The 18793-nt window shown below is 43.5% G+C and overlaps 2 protein-coding genes across 4 annotated transcripts in view; one reads left to right on the forward strand and one right to left on the reverse strand.

The window, feature by feature from the left end:
• The window catches only part of LOC307217462 (autoimmune regulator-like), a gene marked incomplete at its 5' end in the record, with an annotated part of 136567 nt that overhangs the window by 81070 nt on the left and 36704 nt on the right, over window positions 1-18793 (reverse strand). The window lies entirely within an intron of this gene.
• On the forward strand, window positions 10568-17820 carry LOC307216524 (nuclear body protein SP140-like protein). Of its 3 annotated transcripts, none has more exons than XM_079976936.1 (9): window positions 10568-10756; window positions 12522-12663; window positions 13433-13598; window positions 14488-14586; window positions 14991-15089; window positions 15387-15497; window positions 16346-16488; window positions 16840-16887; window positions 17549-17820. In XM_079976936.1, exons 2-9 carry the CDS (start codon window positions 12523-12525, stop codon window positions 17549-17551), a joined length of 810 nt encoding a protein of 269 aa, XP_079833062.1. In that variant the 5' UTR covers window positions 10568-10756; window position 12522; the 3' UTR covers window positions 17552-17820. The 3 variants fall into 3 exon arrangements, with proteins under 3 accessions (XP_079833062.1, XP_079833061.1, XP_079833063.1); XM_079976935.1 differs by having other exon boundaries at window positions 17581-17820; XM_079976937.1 differs by lacking the exon at window positions 16840-16887 and having other exon boundaries at window positions 17581-17820.

Here is an 18793-nt window from a genome sequence, read left to right on the forward strand (position 1 = left end):
TGAAACCCTGAAAGAGAGCCAAAGCTAAATTGCAAAAGGAATGCTGATTTACCCATATGTAAACACAGCTGTCAATGGTGAAATAGCAGTAGAAGTTTAAAATCAAACACAAGATGTTACAAGCAGACTTTGTTCTGATGTATTTGTTAAAACTACATCAGCTCAGCTGCAATTTTGACAATGTCTAGCAGACACAGGAAATAGTTGCAACATACAGTGTTCATTTGCAGGCAACATACATTCATCTTTGAGATTTCATGTCTGGATTTGGAGCGGGGTAGGTTTGCCCTCTGCTGGATATTGTATGCAAGTTCCAATTCAAAATTTTAAGGATAGCTAATTCTTAAGAGCCTGCTTAAGACATTACACTCATCTTATGTCACATTCACACATCATGGAAAACCATAAATCATGGCTTGTGATGAAAAAAATGTACTGGTGCACACACAGCTGAATGATTCCCTTTTTGTTCCACCCTTACTCAAGCCAGGAACAACAAACCACAAGCCTTGGTTTACAATGATGTGTGAAGCAATGCTCATGATTTGTTTCTTTCCAGAAAAAACTAGGGTGGTAAGACAAGGTTTGTTCTTGGCATATTGATCGTGGTTTGAGGTATTAATGCTTCTTAATACTAGTACAGTTGTACCTCGGGTTACATACACTTCAGGTTACATACGCTTCAGGTTACAGACTCCGCTAACCCAGAAATAGTACCTCGGGTTAAGAACTTTGCTTCAGGATGAGAACAGAAATCGTGCAGCAGCAGCAGGAGGCCCCATTAGCTAAAGTGGTGCTTCAGGTTAAGAAAAGTTTCAGGTTAAAAACGGACCTCCAGAACGAATTAAGTTTTTAACCTGAGGTACCACTGTAACTAGAAACTGCAAGAAGGGAAAGTGCTCACACCCTCATTGTGGATTTCCAACAGGCATCTGATTGGCTAATGTGAGCGCAGGATGCTGAACTAGATTGGCCATTGGCCTGATCCAGCAGGTCTCTTCTTGTTCTTGTGTTAGGATAAAAAAACAGTGAGTGCTGGTTCCCACATCACGTTAAGGCGATGCTTATTGTTTATTGGTCCTGGCTTAAGAAAGGGGAGAGTAAAATGGGAGTGATTTTGCAGCATGCAGTATCATGCTGCTTACTCATTATGCCATGAATAATGCCTTATACCATGACAATGTTGTTTTTCGTGTGCGGTGCTACAGGCAGAATCATTGCTTCCCAGAGCGAAGGCCCTTCCCACTAGAAAAGTCAAATGCCACACTACACAGGCAGATACATGCTGATTCCTATGCAGAAGTGTCTTCCACTTAAAGTTGTATAACAATGAATTATTTAAAGTATTTTTTCTGCTTTCAATTTGATGAATGCAAAATAAACACTGAAAACATCATAATGGGGGGGGGGGACTTCTTTTTCAAGTAACAGCAGCCTGAGTTGTTGCTAAAGTTAAAGGACTTCGGTTGTAGGCCTATGACACCAATTTGCATAAGGTAAGTCATATGTATACATGCAAATTTAGGCTGACTTTCAAAAGGAAAGAGGAGAAGGGACAAGAGAGCTGAGGACCCCTCTCTGAGCTACCCTCTACTAATGACCTGGCAGCAAACGTTAAGGAGAACAAGAATTTAAGGCGCTATACAGAAAAGTGTATTTATTCAGGGCCAGTCTGGAACACAACTGTGCCTTGGTTCTGATCTCATGATTGCCACCTCACACCTAAACACGCATTGAAAAAATATCTACTCTTTTATCAATGAACCATCCTAATGGAAAATTTAAAAAGGCAGATCGAATGAAATCTTTATTGTTATGGTTGATAACCAGCATTCAAAGGCACGTCAAGTTTTTATAGAGTTTAATAGGAATATTAATTAATATTGTGAATCCAGTTGCAAGTCTTGTCTGCACTGCAGGTTGACTCTCTTCTCTCTGCTGCAGATAGTGGTACTGTCTATAAAGTATTTGCTTTTGGGGTTGTCAGGCTATTACTTAGTCTGTGTTCACACTCCTATTTACTATGCATTTACTGTGTCTGCAGTGCGGGGTTTTTGTTTTGTTCACATGTTATCTGCGATGCATATGCATGCCGTACTTTGAAATAAAATACTAGTGTTTGATGCACTGTTTCTCAAACTATCTTCTCTAAGGCAGTAATGTGAACAGTTATAGAGAACATACATCTGCTTTGGTTCTGCAGAAGACAAGACACAATGGCTTCTTCTGCACGCTCCTCCCTTAGTTCTGTTGCCTGTGTGTTGTTGTCCTACCATAACAAGCAGGGCTCCACAGCAGGTTGTGAGTCAGGCCAATGGCCCATCAAGAACGATCAAGAGAAGACACAGTAGCCTTGCTTCCTCCTGCAGTGGGGAATGTGAAGATATATCTATGTTTCTCTGAGCTGCAGCTTGGCAACTTTAAAGCTGTCTCATGGGCAGTAGTTTTTAAGGTCAAACAAGCAAATTTAACTGTGTCGGAGAGGAAGCAGGAAGTCACTACATATTTTGGAGCATGAGAGAAATGGGTTCCCAGTGCTCAATCCCCAGTCAGCAGGCCAGCTGCTGCTTTTTTTCATTAGTAAGAAACGTCTTCATAATTATGAATGGCATCAAAAATAGTTGGATCTAGGAATGCCCCAATAATCTGCAACGTTTGCTTTCTGATACGGATCCATTAGAGTGAAGCAGGCAAGCATCTTGGACTCCCTTTATATCCAATTCTGTCTGATTCAATTTTAATTGGGCTGTGGGAATATGGTCATTTGTCCATAAGAGCATGGGCAAAAGTTCATTATTGCAAGGATGATTTCATAGCAGAAAGCATTGCTTGGAGCATGATCAACGCGTGGACAGCTCATGCCATCCAATGATTGGTCCACGTAGTATAACATGATCAACTGCGTGGTCTGGTGTGAGAACATGAGACTAATGTATTGTATTGTCTTTTATCTGCTGACTGAGGCAAAGCTCTCTCCTTGAATTTGTATCTTTTCGTGGACACACAATAAAGGCTGTGCTCCAGCAGCTTCTAGAGAGAGCTGCGGCCAGACTTCTTCAACCGATCATGGTGTGAGACTGATTATTTACGGATGGCGAGCGGGTTTTCGTCATTTGGTGCCCCGTGTGACTACCTTCGGACTCCACGTTGTTTCTCATCGTCCAGCGCTCACCACACCTTTCTCATCCGCTTCGGATCCCAGTGAGTGCTCCCTGTCCTTCTGCCTTTGTGGGGCAGTCTCTTTTGGACTTCAACGGATTTTGGACTTCACGACGCTACGGTTCTCTCAGCACCCACCATGCCCGGCACGGGTTTCAGGCGCCATTCATCCTTCCTAGGATCCCTGGTGAGTGCTCCCTTGTTTCGCTCCTTTTCATCCTTCGTGGATCCCTACTCTCACTATTATGGGGCTGTCTCTTTCTGCACCACAGAAGAAGTTTTTTGATGAACTTAAGTCTCTCTTGGCCAGTAACAACCTTGTTGTCCTGGATGCCGATCTCAAGGCACTCATAGAAGCCCTGGACACCCACTGCCCCTGGTATCCTCAAAATGGCACTTGGAATTTAAAAGATTGGGAAAAAATAGGACAATTTTTCCAGAACCATCCTCAAATTGATGTCAAAGTGTTACATGCCTGGTGTAAAGTCTACAAAGCTATGTCGAGTTTAACTCCTGCAAATATTCTCCTGGCTGCTGCATCGGCTTTTTCACCTACCCTCCCTCCTTCGTCTCTATATCTCACGTTGCCTTCTTCGGAACTACCAGTTTATGTCCCTCCAAAGCCCCCACCTCCTCTGCCCAAGGCTTCTGGCACCGCTTCCACCCCACTTCAAGAGGCCCTTCGCGCCACTGCTCCATTGCTGGCCTTTGATTCTGATACTCCAAATCTCTTTCCTGTGATTGCTCCTGCCGCCCCGGGGGGAGGCCCAGCCCAGCACGAACAGTTTGATTTGAGATTCATAAAGGAAGCTTTGTCTTCTGTGCCTGATGATAAAAAGGAGCGAGATGGCCGTTGGGGCAGCGTCAGACAGGATCCTACAGAGCCTTCTGGACAATTTGTCGATCGCTTCTATAACACCCTTAAGCGACAAGTTCAAGACGTAGCAGCCCAAGAAGTGATTGTCCGCCAGCTTGCGTTTGATAATGCGAATGAGGACTGTAAGCATGCACTATGCCCTTTGATGACAACTCCCAATATAGCCATTGCAGATATGCTTAAAGCCTGCCAGTCAGTAGGCACTGAGACGCATAAAGCTCGCCTTTTAGCCATGGCTCTGACTTCCATCGTGTCCCAAAATCCTGCCAAGGATAAAACCTGTTTTGGATGTGGCGAAGTGGGTCATTTTCATGCGCAGTGCAGATCTGCCACACAGCTATGTCACCCCAGCACAAAGTGCCCCATCTTTGATACAGGCCAGGACTTGTCAATTTTATGAAGCACATCTTAGATCTCGCACTGGCCACCCTGGGTATTTGGCAGAAAGGATTTTACGCCTGCTGAACTTCACTTCGTCTTCACCCAAGGAGACACCAGCGCCTTGCAACCGTATTTTACGCTGTCTGCCTGTGGGAATCTGCCTTCTGACCTCAACCCGCCCTGCAGCTGGAGACATCGCCACATTGACGTGCCCTGGATGGAGTCACCTTCTACAGCTGTTCCAGTGTTTCCCGGCACGTTGAAAGGCCATCTTCGTCCCTTTTTCCCTGGGACGCCACTTCAACCACCAAATATCATGACAGTTTTGCTGCCTCTTGTTTGGGAACTGAGCCTGGCTTTGAAGGATGCCCTCGCTATACTGGCATCGCTTGGATTTTACCCCCCAGATCTCTTCTTCTTTTCTCCTCCCTCAGGAGTCCTGCCCCATGGTGTGTTCCCCTGAGCATGTACAGAAAGCTGTCTTGGAACTATTGTGGACTCTTGGCAGGACAGGGGGTGAGGAGATTTCAGTGTGTTCCAGTTGTTTCATTCTTGTGCTTTGGCATGGTTCCCGGACAGAAAGCAAGTTGCAATGTGGTTCTTTAGCAGGGCCTGAGAAGACAATGGGCTCTGTTCTCTACCTTGTTGCAATCTTTTTAGTTACAGCAAGCGGGATATGCTTGGCTAGTGCCAGTTAGTTGCAGAGAAAAATGATTTTGAAATAAATGTCAGAAATAAGAGATGTAGCGCTTAAAATTTTTTATGTAATCCTTGCTTCCTAAGATGGAGTTTGTGCCTTGATTCATTTTCATTGTTGTATGTATATATCTGATCAATCGACTAATATCTCTGCTACTACTGATTATATGGAACAAATGATACCCCATAATCCTTTGAATCCACCCGAAGGTTTTGATCCATGGAATGGTTGTTTTCTTGGCTACCTAATAGAACATAGTTAAGAAAAATATTATTGATTGTAATTGCATGTATTGTTGGTTTTATTATGGTGTGCTGTATTCAGTGCCTACCCTCTTTGATTTCCCAGTGTAATGAAATATATGATTAAGGGTCCCTCTTATAATATAAATAAGAAAAGAGGGGATGTGGGAATATGGTCATTTGTCCATAAGAGCATGGGCAAAAGTTCATTATTGCAAGGATGATTTCATAGCAGAAAGCATTGCTTGGAGCATGATCAACGCGTGGACAGCTCATGCCATCCATTGATTGGTCCACGTAGTATAACATGATCAACTGCGTGGTCTGGTGTGAGAACATGAGACTAATGTATTGTATTGTCTTTTATCTGCTGACTGAGGCAAAGCTCTCTCCTTGAATTTGTATCTTTTCGTGAACACACAATAAAGGCTGTGCTCCAGCAGCTTCTAGAGAGAGCAGCGGCCAGACTTCTTCAACCCATCTTGGCGTGAGACTGATTATTTACGGATGGCGAGCGGGTTCTCGTCATTGGGCAAGATTATCTGTGACTGGATGAGCAAATGCTTGTCCATGCTGTTGGAGAAAAAGGTTGGCAATATAAACTTCCACATGCTTGCCAGAGAAATGTTGAATATGATTGGATGTGCAATTGCATGCAAAGAGAAGGATGTTCTCTGCCTGCCTTGCGTCAAGGAAAGGAGACTCTGAGCAAACTATGCCACAAGTTCCTTGCAATAAAACAGACACTGCAGTCAGTAATTAGCCATGCATGGCACTAGATCAGACAGCCTCTGAGCGTACTCAGAGTGCCTTGCCAAAAGAAAAAAAAGATATGTAGTCATGAAGTTGCCTGCATGGTACAAGGAAAGAAAGTCTTTGGGCACACGCCAAATGCAATATACGGTAACTAACTGCTACTGGGCTTCCAGTATATCAATAAAGTCATTGGGGGATGGGGTAGCAAATAAGAAGTGAAGTGGGTGTTGAAAACAGAGGGAGTAAAGAAATTAATGGGTGCTAGCCGCAGAGGATACACCCTATGTGTGTACAGATGGCAAAGATTTAACAATTGCTCATGCTATCTGCAGATTGTGCACATATGAATTGCTTGTGTGATGTAGTGGTTAAGAGCGGTAGACTCGTAATCTGGGGAACCGGGTTCGCGTCTCCGCTCCTCCACATGCAGCTTCTGGGTGACCTTGGGCCAGTCACACTTCTTTGAAGTCTCTCAGCCCCACTCACCTCACAGAGTGTTTGTTGTGGGGGAGGAAGGGAAAGGAGAATGTTAGCCGCTTTGAGACTCCTGAAGGGGAGTGAAAGGCGGGATATCAAATCCAAACTACTCTTCTTCTTCTTCTTCTTCTTCTTCTTCTTCTTCTTCTTCTGTCTACATTTAGAAAACCCCAAATTGTAATGCCAGAAATGTGTGCCTAGCCACTAACTGAAGGTGGCAGCAACACTTTATAGTATTATTTGGTTCCCATTAGTGAGACGTCCCAGGGCTGAACAACCCAGTACAGTGATACCTCAGGTTAAGTACTTAATTCATTCTGGAGGTCCGTTCTTAACCTGAAACTGTTCTTAACCTGAAGCACTAGCTAATGGGGCCTCCTGCTGCTGCTGCGCCGCTGGAGCACAATTTCTGTTCTCATCCTGAAGCAAAGTTCTTAACCTGAGGTAATATTTCTGGGTTAGCGGACTCTGTAACCTGAAGCGTATGTAACCTGAGGTGTATGTAACCCGAGGTACCACTGTATTAAAGACTTATGGCATTTGTGTAATATTTTGCTTATTTGTAAATATATAAATAGAGCTTAAGTGAAGGCAAGAAAAGTGTGCCACTATCAGATCTGCTACCAGGTATCAGAACTACAGAGAGAAATGCCTTGAACCTAGTGTTCTGGGGCATAAATTTTCCAATTTCTGAAAAGAATGGATGTCAACTGCAAATAAATAAATAAACCTTGGTAGTTTCAAAGTGTTTAGCTTTACTTACTAAATGCAAATAAATAAGCATCACGCTCTGGGCTATGCAATTTACACTAATTCAAAACTTTCCAGAAAAAACACACCCCACTGAAAGATGCTTCCCATTCTTCAGCTAATCTCAACTCTGTCTGGATCTCCTTCACATTCTGTTCCCAAAAAGGTTTTATTTCTCCACCCAACAAACCTTTCGCCTCAGTTTGATTTTATTATTATTATTATTATTATTAAAGATTTTCTTGATTTACAGAAGTATGTGTAATGTCTCTCGTATTTGTAACATTTTTACAAATCAGTTTCATTTGTTGAGACATTAGGAAGAAAAGGAGTGGAGGGGGAGAAGATGGGTGGGGTCAGATGGCGATGTTTCTATTTTGCTTAATGTATGTAGGGTTTGGTGTCAGTGTTGCTCGTGCAGGTTCTCTGCTGTTCATTTGTGTTCCTTTGGTGGCGAGAGAAGTTGGGGTTGGCCTAGGCTGTGGTTGTTTGTTTGTGATTGGCTGTGGTGATATTTGTTTTCATGTGTGAGTGGGGTGGGTGGGTGTTTTGGATCAGGTTAGCCATATTGATTTGTATGCTGTTGGTGGATTATTGTCATTGTCTTGTTGGGCTGTGTATGTGATAAAAGGGAGCCACCTTTCACCTCAGTTTAGACAAGGGTTGGGAATCAGAGGCCCAGGGGCTGAATGTGGCCCTTGGTGTCTTTCAACCAAGATGAATTTTAACAGGGAGAAATGTAAAGTATTGCACTTGGGCAAAAAAAATGAGAGGCACAAATACAAGATGGGTGACACCTGGCTTGAGATCAGTACATGTGAAAAGGATCTAGGAGTCTTGGTAGACCACAAACTTGACATGAGCCAACAGTGTGACGCAGCAGCTAAAAAAGCCAATGCAATTCTGGGCTGCATCAGTAGGAGTATAGCATCTAGATCAAGGGAAGTAATAGTGCCACTGTATTCTGCTCTGGTCAGACCTCACCTGGAGTACTGTGTCCAGTTCTGGGCACCACAGTTCAAGAAGGACACGGACAAACTGGAACGTGTCCAGAGGAGGGCAACCAAAATGGTCAAACGCCTGGAAACGATGCCTTATGAGGAATGGCTAAGGGAGCTGGGCATGTTTAGCCTGGAGAAGAGGAGGTTAAGGGGTGAGATGATAGCCATGTTCAAATATATAAAAGGATGTCACATAGAGGAGGGAGAAAGGTTGTTTTCTGCTGCTCCAGAGAAGCGGACACAGAGCAATGGATCCAAACTACAAGAAAGAAGATTCCACCTAAACATTAGGTAGAATTTCCTGACAGTAAGAGATGTTCGACAGTGGAATTTGCTGCCAAGGAGTGTGGTGGAGTCTCCTTCTTTGGAGGTCTTTAAGCAGAGGCTTGACAACCATATGTCAGGAGTGCTCTGATGGTGTTTCCTGCTTGGCAGGGGGTTGGACTCGATGGCCCTTGTGGTCTCTTCCAACTCTATGATTCTATGATTCTAACCAGGCCCTCTGGACTTTCCAAAGCCACACTCCTACTCCTGAGTATTTTTACTCTGATTATACTTTTTCCTTGCCTGGAAGGAGATGTGTGAGCAAATTCACATATCTTCCTCCATCCACAGAAGGGGGGTTTGTTCTGATGGTTGGGTCTTGCTTTTGAGTTTCCCTTAGGCATCTGGTTGGCAACTGTGAAAACGGAATGCTGGACTAGATGGGCCTGATTCAGCATGTTCGTCATATCCTCATGTCCATCCACTTTTGCTTCTGCCCCCTGGCCCCCATCCCAGCATGCATAAGGTTACCAGATTTTTTTCAATGAATCCGGGGACACTTTTCAACTTCAATGGACTTTGCCAGGGGACTGATTGGTAAATCCGGGGACTGTCTCTGGGAAACGGAGATGTCTGGTGACCTTAAGCATGCAGTCCCTGAAAGGTTAACTAATTTATTATTATTATTATTATTATTATTATTATTATTATTAATACCCCACCCATCTGACTGGTTTTCCCCAGCCACTCTGGGCAGCTTGCAAAACACATTAATAATTTCTCAATACAGGGCTGTCTTCAGATGCCTTCTAAAAGTCAGATAGCTGTTTATTTCCTTGACATCTGATGGAAGGGCATTCCACAGGGCAGGCGCCACTACCGAAAAGGCCCTCTGCATAGAATGTGGCTCTGGACCAAAAAAGGGTTCCCTATCACTGTCGCCTTCCAGCCCTCCTTGAACTTTGATAGCTTGCCTTTCAGTGATTTTGCATCAAGAAACCATTTTCTGGCAATGAGCCCCCACATTGACTGGATTGACTTAGCCCTTCAGGAAACACACATATCCCTTTCTCAACTCCATGACTGCTCAACCACAGAGATACAGTTATTCAAAAACTTACGTCAGCATTTCCTCATGATGTGTGAGGGAGAGAATGAACTCTTAAGAGATGGTGACGAGAACAATAATTTTGAAAAATAAGAGGCATACAATTCAGAGGTGCCAACTTGAATGAAATATTGTGGGGGGCCAGGTAAGCCATGCCTCACATAATTGATCACACCATGTGGTGCATGCACACTATTTGAATGGCAATTCCTATCAACTTTGAGGGGGTCGAAAACCCCACGACCCCTAGGAGTTGGCTCCTATGGTACAGTTCTTCTTATGACCCCCCCCGGGGGGGAGGGATAGAGAGGATACTAATCATTGATGGAAAAGGTTGTTTAGTCATTTAGTCATGTCTGACTCTTCGTGACCCCATGGACCAGAGCACACCAGGCACTCCTGTCCTCCACCGCCTCCCGCAGTTTGGTCAAACTCATGCTGGTAGCTTCAAGAACACTATCCAACCATCTCGTCCTCTGTCGCCCCCTTCTCCTTGTGCCCTCCATCTTTCCCAACATCAGGGTCTTTTCCAGGGAGTCTTCTCTTCTCATGAGGTGGCCAAAGTATTGGAGCCTCTGCTTCAGGATCTGTCCTTCCAGTGAGCACTCAGGGCTGATTTCCTTAAGAATAGATAGGTTTGATCTTCTTGCAGTCCATGGGACTCTGAAGAGTCTCCTCCAGCACCATAATTCAAAAGCATCAATTCTTCCGCGATCAGCCTTCTTTATGGTCCAGCTCTCACTTCCATACATCACTACTGGGGAAACCATAGCTTTAACTATACGGGCCATGGATGAAAAAGGAGAGGATGCTAATTCTTGATTGTGCTTTCCTTCCTCTTAAACCGGAACAGCGAGTCTCGGCCCCCTCCAAAGCGCCGACCTTTGCAAAGAGGAATACTTTCAGTTTCCTTTCCTCGAGACAAAAATCGACGGGGGAGGAACTTTCCCTCATTCTCTCTTCTTTGTCCTTTATTGGGCGACATCCTGAGGCCGAGTCCATCTGTTTGCTTCAACCTGGTGGTTGAGAAAAAGGGGAAAGGTAAGTCAAGGGACAGGTGGATCTCCTGCGCAAAGGAAAAAGCTCTGGGCGTCGCCTTCCTCGGGTCACCATTTTGTACCTGATAGAAGGGACCGTCTCTTGATTCCCACCGATCTGTTTTAAAACGCGCGTGTCGTGCCAAGTGTGTAAAGCATCACTTGCGCCGGAGAGACCTGGTTATCTCCGGCTCGTGGGCATGGAGGTCCCCTGTCTCCTCGGAGGGCGCACGGTCCCACTAGAAGCCCCATGTTCTCTCTGTCCATGAAACAGACAAGCACTCCGGGAGAAACGCGCTTCCAGTCTGCGCTCGGCTCCCTTTCGCCACAGACTCCGGAAGCGCCTCTTAACGCAGCAAACAAATCCGAATCGGCGCTGCGTCAAGAGATCGGGGAGAATCGAGCCTCTGCCTAAGTTTCTTGCAAGCAACTGGGGATGAGGGACGTCCAATAAACTGGTCTAAGGGCAAAACATCGTGAAGACACGTCTGTTGCGGGCAAGATTTATGTCTTCCCGTCCGTCTACTCCTCCCCCGTCACTCCAATACGAAGGGGCAAAAGGGGGCACCGCGCATCTCCTGAACCCCATTTCCTCTTCCTGCTCTTACTTATGTGGGCCAGAGCTCTCACAATCTGTTTCAAATCTAAAGAAACAAGTTGTGCTCACTTTCCTCAAGCACTAAAGTCAGTTCTTCCTCCCCTGGTAAGCAGTCTGAATAAAGATAGCAAACTTTTTAGGAACACACCCTAAAACCTTTTATTCCATTTTGGAATAAAAAGCTGAAAACTGCAGGGTGTGTTCATTTCCTGCCTCTGAGAGTACCAGAAGATTGGCGGCGGCTGAAGTAGAAACACCCGTATCTCTGAAACTAATAAGGCACATCTGAAACAAAGCGAAGTGAATATCCTTGCACCCAGAATGTTCAGAACAACTCAGGAGATAATTTTGAGTAAGGGGTTGGGGTGGGGGTTGATACCATTGTCAGAGCTACCAACTGAAACACCCAGCTTTTTATTACAGATATCTGGTCAAACACTAATTTTACTGGACTAAAGGGCTAGCTTCTGTTTGCCGCTGGCAATTCAGACTGCCAGCGTGCCATCAATGGGCACAGACAGTTTTTAGCATCTCCAAGACCTGAGGCAACTGGTGGTGTGATCAGAATGTTGGACGGCTACTGGGGAGGAGTCAGGTTGAAACCCCGACTCAGACATGAAGGCAATCTTGGGCCAGTCTCTTTTATCTTGACCTAACCTACCTCACAGGGTTGTTGTATGGATAAAATTAATGGTGGAGAGCCTGATATGCTACCCTTTGCTCCTTGGAGTAAGGGTGCAATTGAAATGCAACTCATGAGCTCTCACTCTTTCTGAACACTGTTCACCCCCACCCCTAGTTTATTTATGACTCTTGATAATCTAAATTAAACTGAAGCCATCCATGCTCCTAAATTCCCATTGGAAATCACTTTGGCTACAGCTGGGTACTCAAAGTAAATATAGAAGGATACCCATATAAGTTACTAATAGGCACACAGAACACCTAAAGCTGAGTAGATGTAGGAAGGGTAAGATAGCACAATTCTGCAGCCTGATCTGAGGTTAGAGATTTATCAAGCCTCAGACATGTTTTTCTTCTTCTAATGGGACCTTTCTGTTTATATGCTCTACAGTTCTTTACTTTGTGCTTGAAATACTTCTTTAAATAGCCATGTCATTTATTGCTTTCATTGACTTTTTGTGTTCTGATATTCTTGCTTTGTTTATAGCATGTCTGCTCCAGGTACTTCAGATGAAATTTTTCGGTGGTTCAGAGGCCAAAAAATACAGATTTCTTATGCAATTAAAGATACTTTCCCTTTTCTCTATCTCCTACGAGACAAGAAAAGAATATCCGAAGAAGATTTTAAGGTGATTATTATAGGCATTGAATTTATTTTTTAAAACTCCATCTGGACATGTGAAGTCCATCTAAACTAAGAGTGTGAAATCTTTGTCCCTACAACCAGAAAGGTTTTCTGGGTTATAGGTGGAAAACAGCATGAGAGGCAGTGCAGTATGGTGAACAGGGAGTCAGACTTGGATTCAAAGATCTGGACTCCAACTTCACTCAGTCAGGGTTGGACTAGATGATCCTCAGGATCCCTTCCAACTTTATGATTCTATGATGAAGTTCACTAGGTGAACATGGGCCATTTGCACTCTCCCAGCCTAACCTTCCCCACAGGATTCAGGGAGTATCCTCCATTCATCGCTCCTGAGTTTCTTTAGGAACAGTTGGTATAAAAATGTTCTAACAACAAAAAACTTTGCAGGGAAGTAGAAACCTTACAAGTTAGTGGGGAGATGTGAGCCACAGGAAAAAACAAAGAAGACAAACCCCATAACAGCAGCCGATTGTGGCTTGTTTCTGAAGAACAAGTGGCCAAATGCCTTGAGGCTTTCTCTGGCATTGATAAAAAGCATAGGAAAGGACATTAGCTAGTCTGAGGGATGCTAAGTGTGCAGGGTATTTGAATCTGGCAAAGGAAGTTAAAACTGCCTTGACAATTTTTGCTTCCTTTGATTGTGCTGGGATAACCACCCAAGTAATCTGCTGTTAGATCTGGTGGGAAATAGGAAAGCTACTTTGCATTTTCTCTCTAAAAATGTTTTAAAAGCCTGTATTGTTTCTTTCTAGAAATGGTGTGATAAGGTAATTGCACAACCAAATAATATTTCTAAAGTGGTATACGATGTCCTTGACAGCATTCAGACCAATGTGTTAGCAATAAAGGAGATCTTCTGCAAGGAGAACCTGGAAGCATATCAAATTTTACAGCCATTATATGAAAGCCTAGAAAAAGGTAAGTTATCTTGTTGGCTGTGCTAAACCAATCAAAGAAGCCTTAAAGATAGAAAAGTCATCAGCATTTACTGAGAAATGGTAGTCAGTCAGTCAGTCTTTGGGCCACAAAATCCTGTAGAAGCCATGCATTCACTTTGCCTCAACCCTCTGCCTGTCTCCTGGGATATAATAATAATAATAATAATAATAATAATAATGTATTTTGTTTATTTTTTCCAATAGATTGCCTTTTATTGTGAAAAATATCAAGGTGGTTTGCAAAGTAAAATGAGTACCCTTAAATAATTAAACATGAACCAGAATATTCAAAACTCAGTAAAGCCAATACTAAGAATTAGTGTCTAGGAATGTCTGTAGTTTTTACCAGCAGGTGGAACACCTGCACCATAGGTGCCCATTGTGTCTGCAAGGGGAGATAATTCCATAATGTGGAGGCCATAGTGGAGAGGGTCCTTCCAGCCACCATAAGGTGTATGCTTGCAGGACATATAATGATTAGAAAAGACCTTCAGTGATGACCCGGAATGGGCAGGCCCATATTAAAGGCAACACACTTTCCGGTCACCTATGTCAACAATAAAACCTCAACTCTGTAGCAAATAGGCAACCGATATATGTATATTTTTATGAGCTGAATACAGTGAAAGATTAAAAGCCATGGGGATGTGGAGAGTGTGTGCATGAACTTAACAGTTCAAAGCTGGTGATGCCACCTTAGAAGAACCAAGCACACTGTTAAGATTGTGCCAACCTTATACCTGAACTTTACTTGAGGCTCTCAGCTCTTTTATAAGCTTCAAATAATTTACACTTCATTTTCACCACTTACCGGTAATTTAACATTAAGGTGGCAATGCCCTTGTTTTCCTAACACGTGTCATCTTCAGTTCTTCAGCATGCTCAGAATAGTCCTGCCGCAGTACCTGGGAGCAGCAAAATACTCCAGGGAGAAATGAAGAAACCTGCGTCCCCTGGGGAGCAACAGAGTGAGTTCAACAAAAGTCCGTAAATGAGGGACAGAGCATCCTGTTTCACTACCGCATTCTTGATTATTTGTGCTAATAAAGCTATCAGGACAGTCACATGTAATCTTGCTTTCAGTGAATTTGTGCCTGCAAAGGTTTGGGGCAGTCACAGTGTTTTGTTTCCACTCTGACATGAATGCACACTTCGTACCACATCCTCTTAGCAGGATCAATAATCTGGTAAGACCACTGTCATTCTCTGGAAGGCCAAAACATGGATATTGTAACAGCTGACATACATTTCTTGATTTCATCTAGGAAAAGGCATGCAGAATAATGAAATACAAGATTCATTTTCGCCACTTACCGGTAATTTAACATTAAGGTGGCAATGCCCTTGTTTTCCTAACACGTGTCATCTTCAGTTCTTCAGCATGCTCAGAATAGTCCTGCCGCAGTACCTGGGAGCAGCAAAATACTCCAGGGAGAAATGAAGAAACCTGCGTCCCCTGGGGAGCAACAGAGTGAGTTCAACAAAAGTCCGTAAATGAGGGACAGAGCATCCTGTTTCACTACCGCATTCTTGATTATTTGTGCTAATAAAGCTATCAGGACAGTCACATGTAATCTTGCTTTCAGTGAATTTGTGCCTGCAAAGGTTTGGGGCAGTCACAGTGTTTTGTTTCCACTCTGACATGAATGCACACTTCGTACCACATCCTCTTAGCAGGATCAATAATCTGGTAAGACCACTGTCATTCTCTGGAAGGCCAAAACATGGATATTGTAACAGCTGACATACATTTCTTGATTTCATCTAGGAAAAGGCATGCAGAATAATGAAATACAAGATTTGAGTGTTGAGGTCCGAACACTGAAAGTACGCTGTGGAAGAAGTAAAGGTGTTTTCTATAAGAAAAGATTCATAGCAGGTAACCATTGTGTTGGAATAATATAATTATACATGGGATTGCATCTGCTAAAGGAATGTGATACCAACAGCAGATGAAAATATTTTGGTTGTGCAATAGCACAAGGCCTGGCCATGTTCTCTAGAATGCCTGGCTTTGAGAAAAAGGAGCCTCTTGGCCTTTTCTCCGTGTCCAAGTGCAAAGGAGATGTTGGAGAAGCCCTGGAGGGACCCCCATCCCACCTAGCATTTAAGCTGATTGCAAAAAGCACCATGCAGCTGCAGGATCAGTGAGCAGAGACTCCAATCCTGCCTGGTCTATGCTATTGCTTTGCAAGCAGTTTCTCTGCCGGGAAGCCTCTAGCAAAGGAGTGCCCTGCAGCACACAGGATAGGTGCTTCCACTGAATAACTGCTCAACAGAGGTGCTAATCCTGCTCCTTTGCAAGTGGCTTCTCCCAGGAAGCAGGCTCAGGTAGCAGGCTCCTTCCTAATCCCAGAAGTCAGGGTAAGTCAGGGTCTTTTATTGTGATTTTCCTGCATGATGTCTACCTCTCCTTTCTGCCTAATGCCCCACCCCTTGACAACCACCGATTGCTCTGGGCCATTCAACCTGACCTCTAGTGATCTGTGTTTGTTGGTATCTAATTTGTCTGATGCCAGAGTCCCTCCTAATATGCCAGTTTTGGCCCGCGACTTGGTCAGCTCTGGTGCACAGCCCTAGTTCATGACACAATCTTTGTTCATATCTTTTTTCCTAAGTACATATTGGAAAAGAATCTCCTGTTGGCGAAATTTCTTTCTCTCTTCAGTGAAATTTGCCAGATGGGATAAGTGAGTCACATTGATGTGACTTATCTGTTTGTCATAGGAGAGTCACGGAAATGTATCAAGGATTCCGATGGAAAATGGTTCACACCATCAGAATTTAAGGCTAAAGGAGGATATAAAAGTTCAAAAGGCTGGAGAAGCTGTATCCGCTGTGTTGGGATTTCCTTAGAAGCATTAATAAAGGTATGCAGTTCAGGTATAAAAATCTGTTAAAAAATCAGTTTTGACTTGTAATGCCAAAGAATTTCAGGTGATAACATCAAGGCTTTCCAGTTATCCACACATTGTATTTTTATGGCTGGTATAATATCCTGCATCACATGTGAATCATTTTCATGGACAGTTGTTGCATGGAAAAAACATTATTCAAGTATGGCCACCTTAAGATCAGTAGCAAAGTGTCCTGGCAGAATGACATGTCCTCCTACTGACTTTTAAACAATGATTTATAGTAAGGTGCTACTTATGGATCTAATTTATTTTGAGTTCATTTTGAGTGCCTCAGAGTAAACCCAATACATGTGATTGTTTCAGTGGGGAGAAATACTGAAGCCACAACCGGAATCCTCAAGAATGCAGAAGGTAAATAATTACTAGACATTCTTACCAGATGGTTGTGTTTTCCACATATATGGCACACACATGCACACACATTATTCCTTAAGATATTTCTGTGCCTCCCTGTTGCACAACAGTGGGATAGGCGGTCAGGTTTGCCACCCAAGGCAAATGGCTTGACCTGACCTCATGGATGGGCTTCACACATGCAACATATGAGGGGAGGAAATCCAAAACAGGCAACAGAGAGATCCTCTTTACTCAGAAGCTGAAATGCCAACCATGGCCATCACTAGTGCTACCAATGGTGGTTTATCAGTGGTGAGAGCATTTACAAGGGGACACTTGATTACACACCCTCACCTTAGGGCCCAAGAAACGAGGCATGTGTTAGCTTCCTGCGCCTCTCGTTTCCACACAAAAAATTGAATTGAGAAAAGAGAAAAGATCACCTTTAAAGGAAACTACTAGAGGTTATCAGTTGAAGCAAAAATAAAAAAGTCTGTTTCAAATTATTTTTTCTTCCTCACACCATTACATGTTTTGATGCTGTTGATATACCTGCCAACTGAATATTCTATATTAAAGTATTTTTAAACCTCCTTTTGGGGAATGTTGACAAGAAATATCACATATTACAACCTCTGTCTCTCTCTTAAGCTTTCAATAATTTTATTTTTCACAGTGACAGGTGTTGTTTCTTCTTCTCCATTTCAGCCAGATGACCTGTGTGCTGTGTGCTGTGAGGAGAGAGGTCACTGATACACTGCAATTCATGTCCCAGATCTTTTCAGGAAGATTGTTGAGAAAAAGTTGACAGGCAATAGTAAAATAGAACTAAATAAAGCAATGGTCTCCATATATATCAAAGTGAATGCTATGATATCTTCTCCCTTTAGGGTTTGGTAATTTCGGTAGATGGAAAAGTAGTGGAAGATAAATTTGAAAAGAAATTTTGGGAAGTGTTTTCTATTCTGTAAGCAATTTCTTACGTTCCGTCTTCACACTTGTGAGCCATCCATCCCAAAAGGTGCTAACTTGCTTGCTGTTTTTAAAACCTCTTAACTTTACCCTATGCTTTCATTTTAAAGTTAATGCCTATGACCCAGATAGACTGAAAACTTAGCAGTAACCTTGATACCAAGCCAAAATGTCCTTAGCAACTCTGTTTAGTGACAGCATAATTGAAAGGATGTGTATATGTGTATGCATTTGGAGGGATTTTTGTTTGTTTGTTTCCACGGGCTAAGAACAAAAAATTGAGCTTAGGGCTGGTAAATGAGAGGTGTGAAGAATCAAGCTGGAACTCTGAGGCAAGCAAATCTGGACTTTGCTGCTTGCACTGGCCTCATGAAACGAGGAGAGGACAACATTAGGACAACCCTGGATTTGGCCAATGGATTTTGCTGCTTTTGCAACATTATCGCATTCTGGATCCTTTTCGAGAGGATTTTGCTTCCATTTTTGTCTGTGTAAAACCTCTGTCTCAGTGCCATTTGGGAGAAGGCAACCCAGCAAACCTCTATAGACAGGACCAGGGCTAGACATTTAGACACCTGAGGCAAACCACACAATGGTGCCCCCCACCCCCTGGCCAGGGAAGAAGGGGTGAGTGAAGATGTACACCAGGAACAAGTGGGGAATAAATATTGACATTGGGATCTGCTACGCCTGTGGATCCTGCCGCCTGAGGCAGTCATCTCACCTGACCTCGTGGATGGGCTGGCCTTGTCCATAGCGGCAAATGTGTCTGCAACACCTTCTCATGCCTCAGTCTTTTTCTATTTTTGCTTGTTGCAAGGAGCACTGGCTGGGATCCTTTGTATGTATAAGTATCACACCATCCTTGGTATGTGTATGGATTAGGGTTAGTCTGCTTAGATAGGATGACTCCTTCACTCCAATTTTTATTTACCCTTTTCCAGAAAGG

This window comes from Podarcis cretensis, assembly GCF_951804945.1.
Source record: "Podarcis cretensis genome assembly, chromosome: 5".
Lineage (NCBI taxonomy): Eukaryota > Metazoa > Chordata > Lepidosauria > Squamata > Lacertidae > Podarcis > Podarcis cretensis.

What these genes read in the sequence shown, in the direction of transcription:
- LOC307216524 (XM_079976935.1), top strand. Translation starts at nt 12,523, where the DNA reads ATGTCTGCTCCAGGTACTTCAGATGAAATTTTTCGGTGGTTCAGAGGC. An exon ending in CCTTAGAAGCATTAATAAAG is followed by an intron (nt 16,489 to 16,839) that starts GTATGCAGTTCA and finishes TGATTGTTTCAG; the next exon opens with TGGGGAGAAATACTGAAGCC. An exon ending in AATCCTCAAGAATGCAGAAG is followed by an intron (nt 16,888 to 17,580) that starts GTAAATAATTAC and finishes TCTCCATTTCAG; the next exon opens with CCAGATGACCTGTGTGCTGT.